The following is a 9,020-nucleotide window of genomic DNA, read 5'->3' as shown; positions in this document are numbered from 1 at the left end:
GTGGTGGCCATTTGGAAAGTGTTCTCTGAGGTTTGCTATCGAAATGAGACAATATGCCTTAAAACTTTTCTTACTTATTGCGCTTTATGAAAATAGAAAGAAATTACTGTTTTGATGGCCCAGATTTTCTTAAACTTGAAAACTTTTAGCTTTTGCCGTCACTTTTATTTATTTCTCCGGATAAGTTGCTTACACCAATGCACCTTGAGAAAACTTTTAACATGGTGGACTATTTCAACTTATTGTGAAATTATCGAATTATTATGGACTAGTTAAGAGGGCGTCTAAATTTGTGTAACCTTATCTAGTTATTAGGAAAAACCCCAAAGTGGGATAAAAACTGATGTTCAACAATCGAGAATGCAATGATATTAAAGTAAAGCAAAAAAAAAAAAAAAATAATAATACATATTTTGTAAACAGCATTGAAGTCAATTCAAGAAACTATAGACAGTGAGCAACAACATCCCAGCAATAAATTCAAGATTTAGGTTTCGATTAATTACGTTGGAGAATTTAAAAATTTGGCAACAAATTTAGAAAAAGTCTGATTATTCGAAAATGTCTACCAAAATATTAATGAACAATTGGGAAACCATCTGAAAACATTTGCTTAACATAATTAATAAATCGATAGAAACAGGTCTATTCCCAGATTCTATGATTAATAACTGCAGAAGAAAAAAATAAGAAAAAAAATATTTTGATCATAAGATTTCTTAAGTAAAGCCAAAGAAATATTTTACCAAATGTAATTTTGCCTATTTTGTTTTGTTGTTGTAGCCACATTTGGAAGTGGCGATCCTCGTCAAGCCCCTGCATGTGAGCAAGCTCGTTCCGGTGCAAAGGGCCGATCGCGGCGGGAACAGGGTGGCCAGTGGTTATTTAAAGGCACCAATAACCCGCCTTGCAATATCGAGCATCATAGGCGCTCAGTATTTTTGCAAGAGCCGGTGCCGCCCGGCCTCTCACTGAGACTCTCCGATCGATACCACTGATTATCCGCGACTGCCGTTGCAGCTACTCCGTATGGAGCAGTCCACTAGCCGCAATCTGTGGACGTGCCCGGTAGCTCGCAGCTAAGCTTCTCTTGACAGCAATGAACACCACACAAATGAAGCTTAATATTCCAGCCTGTATGGTGCTCACGGCTATCACGGCTCATTCATATACATTGTTATATATTTTAGTTTGGTTTGTTGTTTACTACTAGAATATTATTATTTATAGGATTTTACGAGCAGTAAATCAAAATGAATTAAAACATTTTGTGTTTCTTGTAATTTACTATTATTTTGCCATATTCACAAAACTTAATGCAGCTTTAAAGAAGGTTTATCTGGCATTTCCATAAAGGAAATCTGTCACATAAACCTACTTTAAAGAAGCATTAAGCTTTGTGAATGTGGATAATTATGTTTAATTTTTTAATTGATTTAATTTGCTCATTAGCCAAGTCGTTAGACCATATATATATGACTAAAAAAACACTTCAAAATTAACAATTCAAAAAATTAAATCAGGAATTAAATACTACTCAAAAATAGCTAATCTCATAAATGTAACTAATATTACCAATAATAATTTATAGTACATATAATAAAAGCTAACATTAAAACTTTTCTTAAAAAATAAATCAGGAATTAAATACTACTCAAAAGTAGTTTATATTCTATATTAAACAACCATTCCCAATAATAAAAACAACAAGTTAACATTACTCTAATATGTAAAATTTTATAAAAAATTCCTGAAAAAACTTCTGAATTTACATAAAATTTAACAATAATACTTACCAAATTAACTCACAAAACTAGTTTAAAAGACGAAAGCAGTTGTATGGTAGTCTATTCTTATGTTTATAAGATGTACCAAATTATTACGCCGGACTAAAGAAGTTGTATAGCTCAGTACGAAATGTATATATGGGAAAGTTGAAATGTCTAAGGTTCAGAGTCAAAGAATTAAAAAGCCGAGCCACCCTGACTTAAAAAGGGTGGGTGTAGGTAGTCTAAGCTAGGGGTTTCTCACCGATCTGCAAAAAGCGAACAGCTCAACTAAAAATTCAGGGTGCTGATTTTTGTATATTTTGTAAAAAAAAGAACAGCAAAGCACGAATCCATAGAAAATAATTAAAGGAGCAACCCAAAAAATCTAGAACCAACGGGGTAATATGTTGGCGACCACCAACATGAAACACAAATCTTACAGCTCTGTTAAACACGAGCCGCAACTTTCTTTTAGCTGACCCCACAGTACCATAATAAATCACAGCACAGTATAAAATTAAGGGCATTTACTAATTTACAATGAAAGGCTAAGCCCATATTATAAATCTTACGCAAAGTGTAATTGACTTTAGAAATAACAGAATTGATATGTACGTCATACCTCAGGTCATGATTCAATATCATTCCCAGACAATTGAGACTGTTCACGTACTCATTTATGCAGACAACTACAGACGAACTAGTTCTAATTTCATAGCATATTGCCTTTGTCTTTCTGGTACTTACAGATAGATTTTTAACCCGCAACCAATCCATTAATATAGAGATACTGGAGTCAATAACTCCTTGCAAAACTACTGGAAATTCGGAAGAACTTTTCAATAAAATTTGGACGTGATCAGCAAAACCAACGGTAAACAGTTAGAACTTTCAATAGCTACAAACCAATCATTAACATACATTAGTAACGGACCAAGAACTGAACCCTGCGGCACCCCACTTTTACCGCCAACAAATTCGAACAACTATTATTACAACTCACATATTGAGACCTATCAGACAGATAAAATTTCAACAAAAAACATTGGGCGCCCCGGGAGCCGAGTTGGTAGCGTGCTTGGATTACCAGTGCAGGGGTCGTGGGTTCGATTCCCGCTTGAAGCCTTGGCCTTCCGCTACTGTGGGATCACAATGGACTTAAAATTGTATAAGTGAGTCTGTTAAGGACTGCCACTCTTACTTAACCTAACCTTGCCAACTAAAATTCCATGGTCAAGTCTGTCAAAGTCCTTTTTAATATTATCAGTTAAGCCTATAAGGGCAGACGTCGTGGCCACTTCTAAATCTTGACTAGCAGTCATGTAATAATAATAATTGATTTAGCCTTCCTAATAATGCGCTTAGCTTTATTGCGGCATCTGCAAAAAACTTTCCAGTTTGTAGCAGAACGATCGCGTTGATAAGTCCGCCAAGCTATATCCCTATGCGCTATATCGGATTTCATGCCCTTCAAACCAAGCATCTTTTCTAGTATAAGAACACCTCTTTCTGCGAACAGGAATAATCGAGGTGTTCTTATTCTAGCAAAAGATGCTTGGTTTGAAGGGCATTCATTTTGATTAAAGCTGTCTTAACTGAGAAGTAAGTAATTTTTCATAGTCATAAGTCACTTTTCCTTATGTATAAATAATTAATAATGAATAATATAATTATTAATACACAAGGAAAAGTTTTAAGGATGGTTATGCTCTTGTAAACATACCATAAATATAGGAATGCGTGTTAGCTGTTTTGTTTTGGCTGATGAATACACATAAAAATGATTACGGAACGTCTGTCAACCGGAAAGTAGAATTCAGTAAAAACAAAATTTAACGTTCCGATTTCCTCTCAACTGACAAAATTTTAAGTTTGAAAAAATTTCAAAACCAAAAATTTAATTAAGAAATCTGCTTGTATCCTATTTTATGATTTCTCTGTGAAATTTATTGTTAATAGGTTAGGTTTAATGGGTAGCCTACCATGAGTTCGTTCGGTGGCCAGTCAGACCTGTGGTGAAAGAAAATGAAAAAATTTTTAATATGTAATAAAAAGAAATTACAAGAAGAGTGGAAGGGGGTAAGCGTTAATACGGTGCCGTCGTATGCGCTTATCCATGTTAGCACTATGTCGTGAAACTGGAGTCTATTTAGGGATTCCACACATTCCGCCAAGAACATTGACTTCACTTTCCTAGAACCCACGGCCTTAAGTGCCGCCATATATGTATACTGATTTCGAAAACTGCAAATCACTTCTCAAAATTTCCTTTGCGGCTATCGTTATGGTACAGAGCTCTAGCCGAAATAACATTCACTCATCCGGCAGTCCCACCGGCGTACCGCTATTTTTTAAGTGTCGAAAATATGGCCCCAATCCAGTCTTTGTCTCCATCTTGGAATTATCTATAAAGTCCGAGGTATCATTCTCTTCAAACAAAGGATTCGCTTCCCATTCCTCCATTCCGGGAACACCCCACCCTTGAGGCGTTCCCGAAGTTCGCGTTGCTAGCCCTACACAGGAAGAAACTCTAGCCACACAGGAAGAAACTCAGTTTGGTCTCGCTCTGGCTGCAAATCGAAAAAAAAAAAATATTAAAATTTAGCATATTAAGCATATTTGGCCTATTTTCCAATCCTAACAAACCTACCTTATAAAAGATATTTTCGCAAAATTTCGATCTGCCAGCCTTACTCATTCGTGCTTTCAATAGACTGACGAACGGACGTTGCTAATTCGACTTAAATGCCATGACGATCAAGAATTTATACATTTAGTGGATAACTCTCAAATGTCGCCAGAATTTGTAAGGGAATAACAAACGCTGAAAAATGTTTTCTGATGTTCACGCCGGGATTTGAGAGCAGGCGTTCGGCGTCATCAGCGGACATCCTAACCCCTGCGCCACGATGTTCTCCAAGCATTTTAACATATATATTTAAACATCTAATACATACATATATTACGCTAAATTCCTTTGAAAAAAATAAAACAATAATAATAAAACCGACTTTTTTTCTTTTTGGAAAAGATCACAATAGACAATCTAGGACAACATACATATATCAAGACCAAGCTTAACCACACATGGAAAACGCAAATATCTTTTTTTTCTCTTAGAATGGGGGTTCTTTCTCAACGTATGTCGCCAGCATTTGTTAGGGGATTTGAACCCAGGCGCTCGGTATCATAGGCGGACATGCTACCCTCTGCTACCACAAACGTTTAATTGGATGTCATGTATCTATGGTGGATAAATGAGGAAAGTGAACTTATTTGACTGGAATTGAAACATACTGTCTTTTGTCCTTTTGTACAGGGCATGGTAACATAGTTTAAGCCGGCAATTCATCCGCATCGTGGCCTGAGGTTCCGATATACGGATTAACGCCATTCTAGCCAGATCGCACAGACGGCCTCAAGTATTAAATTTTTCAGCTTTATGGGTCGATTATGGAAGGTAACCCAACTTTAGTTGCGTTGCCAACGGCTAAATTCGTTACAGAAATTCTAATTTTTGCATTGAGTTACGTACTTTTTTAAAAATTTCTTTGTAGCTGAACTTTAAAAATACTGACACTGAAAAAAATGGACAAAAATTTCCCACTTTGTACTTATTTTAACTTCATGGTTTTGTCTCCTGGCAACTCAACTGAAGTCGACCCATCACTGTCGTCAGATAACCTCTGCGCCATAATAATAATGCAGACACGGTATCTGATACGGTGAATAGCAACCTGGCGACCGCTTCCCATTGCACCTGAAGAAATTGACCTCCCCCGGCAAACCAAAGTATTTCTGGCTCAATTACGATCCGGCAGATGCAGCCGCCTCAACTTCTAAAGAGCAAATACTGATACCGACGTGCAGGATTTATACCCCCATTGTGACCAGGGCCACACTTCACTTGTGTAAATGCCCATCTAGACCCACTCGACGCAGGCCTCTCTGCACGCACCCCATCTTAGTCGCAGAGTTCCTGGAACTGGATACCCAATAGAATCAAGCAGACGAAATATAGAATACTACACACAACGACAATCGGGTGTTTTGGTATTTCACGCTCCCCTCGAATTAGTTATTGACATGACAACGAAGAGTCAAATTTTCTTCACAATCTTCCTAAATTAAACCAAATAAATGTTTTGCCGCAAACAATTAATTTTGTTTTTTCTGTTTAGGTGATAATAAATCGATGAAATAGCTGAACGTGTGTATAAACTTTGTAGGTTCGGAAATCTTTGTTTATACTTGTTATAAACGGAATAACAAAATAGAAAAATACAAGTGTCCAGACAACAAATTTAAAAACTTTCCCATCCGTTCAAAATTTCCAGCATTCAATGATTTCCCACTTGAGCGAAAGGCTAGCATGCATATGTACTACAATCATAAAGCTTAAAAGTACATAGCGATAGTTTAGTTCATAGGGATATCTAACAGAAACTTAAATACATATACTCGTATCGTTGAATATTCCTTCAAAATTTCCCAGACCTCAAATCTTATCCAATTGACAAATACAGAGTAACCTATAAATCTTTGCCCAATAGGAATAAATTGTATGGTTTCCTTGAAAAATTCCATGTCTCCCGACAGTGGTTTATGGGTAGGTAAAAGTAAAATTTTATTCACGTACTTTCAGGAATTTATCTTCTAAACGTCGTATGGGTAAGCTTAAAGCGTACATAACATAAAGAATGAGAATGTGCTATCTCAATTACTTCTTGTAGCCACAGCTGGAACGACGACCACGAGCACGCTCGAATTTACGTCCCTTGGAGCGGACATATGGGCGAGTGTGTGAATGAGGTACACCGGGTGCCTTTCCGAAATGTTTGCATGCAGTACGGGCGGTACGTTTACCTTGCAACAACAAACAGTTTTTGCCAGTGGGTGCCTTAAGAGCCAATTGATCGAAAGTGATAACTTGTCCACCAGCCTTCAAGATGCGTTCCCTGGCCGTCTGCGTAACATGTAAAGCGCAGACTGTCATTTTAGGGACAGTGAGTAGACGAACATCATCAGTGACGGTTCCCACAATAACAACGGTGGATTCTGGCTGTTTGGCTGCCTTGAAGAAACGAGCAACGCGTTGCAAAGACATGGGTGGCCTATTGGTTTTGCTCATAAACAAGCGCTTCAATACGATACGGTTGAATTTTTTGTTGGTACGGCGTTGGAGGAAACGATACAACTGAAAAACAAAACATTCAATAATCAAAACAAGTTCAGCAACATGGGACAGCGTTGAAACGAGCAAATAAATGTCAACCCAAATGCATCCCTTGCTATTGGCTTTACATTTCAGTGGCATTGCTTCGCTTTAAAATCACTTACCTTGACCAATAGGCGCAAATAAACATCTTGGGATTTGGGTTCGGTTCTGCGAACCTTACGATCGTATTTGTGGCTAATATCAATACCCTGAAAATAGATTAGAAGAAAATCTCGATTAGCAAGAATTCACTTTCACTTTCGCGTCCATTTTTCACATTTGGTATTCATTTTGGTTTTCTCCACTGCTTGATTGTTTGCAATTTATTTTGAGAATATTTTTCACTACAAGTCTTACCATTTTGGCGACCGGAAAAGGAAAGAGACACAATCTCTAACTGTCAATTTGACATTTCACGATTGTATGAAGTTGGTTGTAGTTTCATTCCATTCGTTTGACAATAACAATTTTGGGTTTATGAATATGGTGTGTGAGGTTCAGGACCTAGCTTAGGGTGCCGTTGGAAACTTTTAAGGGAAGCACAAAAGATCTTTTTTCTGCGTATACGTTTTCTTGTAAAATGTTGTTGTTGTCGTGCAGTGTGTTGTATACGAGACGGCGATGTTTGCCGATTATGGACTCTTCCATCGGGTCAATCCGGTACGCACAGCCGGCTCACAGGGATGGAAAAGTTAGTACTTTTTCCACCCGAAGAGTGCCGCGAAGTGCACTATCTCAATACATATTCATTTACAGGTAGTGGCAGTTGCCCAACAACAAAATATTGAGTGCAATATCTGTCAAAATCAGTGATTAGTGCAACTCTGATTTTGAATATGTTACTAGTTCGCGCCACTTTTCGTCGTTTGTGTATTCTTAACTGTAATACACACACACAACCAAAAGTCGTTGACAGATAGTGCACTTTGCGAGAAAAAATTGTATTCAGCTGTTTTTGCGTGTGTGTATACGTGTGCGTACATGAGCAGAGAATATGCGAGAAAGAAAATAACAACAAAGAGGATGCAAACAAATCAGTCATCTCAATACCGTCGAAGCTGGTCGGCTATTAACAGCTAATCGCATGAGATCACCTTTTTAAATCTGCCTTAACGGCCGATGAAGATGGTAGCATAGCTTTCAGTTTTTTGTTTGTATTTTTGTTACTCAACATTTTTATTTTCTTGAAAATGCCCATTAAAGGATGGGCGAAATATTAAAAAATTAATGAAAATTAAAATAAAAAAACAACGACCTTGAGCTTGAATGAATATAAATATTTGAACATATTAAATACACTGTGAAATAAAAAATTAACGACTTAAGGCCGGTACTATATATTCGGTTTTTGCGTTGAAACTCCATACAAAAACACAAACGGAAAAATTAGCCGAAACGTGATCATTTAATTTCATTTATTAATTACGAAGTGGTTGGGTTTTGGTTGAAATTACAACACATACATGAATTTCAGCACGACCCACACACTCACATTTGTGTGTACGCATGCACGTTAGCAGCTGATTAATTGTTTAATGCCATATTAATTTTTATATGCAAATGGCAACATTTTGGCCAAAGAAACCGAAAAAAAAATCAAAAGTGGTATCCTTGTCAAACCACCGAAAGAACGATTTAGGGAAATTTTCCCCCAAAAAATGTAGTACCAGCCTTTAACCAGATATAATTGAATTAATTTTGCTTTCTTGAAAACGGATCTCATTAGTCCGCTTACTCTGTTTTACGTGAATAAAATAGGTATATATTGTACTTTCATAAATAAATGAAAACTTTTTTTATTTATTTTTCCTTTTATATTTATATGGCTGAAAATATGTGAAAACAGTTATATGCCAAAAGTGCCATATAAACGAATTTGCCTAGTTGTCGAATTTCGCTTATTGTCCAAAAGCGAATCTAATGCATATTCAAACTTTTTCAATTAAACAATAACGACCAAACCCACTTTTTTCCTTTTGTCAATTCGTTTGCATTGAAAACAGCTGTTTTATTCAATTGGAGACCGAATCGCG

At 36.8% G+C, this 9,020-nt stretch overlaps 1 protein-coding gene across 1 annotated transcript; it reads right to left on the bottom strand.

Annotated features, from left to right (window-relative positions):
* Nucleotides 1–6,371: 6,371 nt before the first annotated feature.
* Nucleotides 6,372–7,439, bottom strand: LOC106095823 (large ribosomal subunit protein eL18). The gene is made up of 3 exons (XM_013263211.2): nt 7,345–7,439; nt 7,110–7,196; nt 6,372–6,966 (listed from the first exon to the last, which is right to left on the bottom strand). Exons 1-3 carry the CDS (start codon nt 7,345–7,347, stop codon nt 6,490–6,492), a joined length of 567 nt encoding a protein of 188 aa, XP_013118665.1. The 5' UTR covers nt 7,348–7,439; the 3' UTR covers nt 6,372–6,489.
* Between the last annotated feature and the right edge of the window lie 1,581 nt (nt 7,440–9,020).

Source organism: Stomoxys calcitrans, chromosome 1 (genome assembly GCF_963082655.1).
Source record: "Stomoxys calcitrans chromosome 1, idStoCalc2.1, whole genome shotgun sequence".
Taxonomy (NCBI): domain Eukaryota; kingdom Metazoa; phylum Arthropoda; class Insecta; order Diptera; family Muscidae; genus Stomoxys; species Stomoxys calcitrans.
The sequence above is the reverse complement of the archived record's forward strand: the minus strand, read 5'-3'. Positions and strand labels throughout refer to the sequence as shown.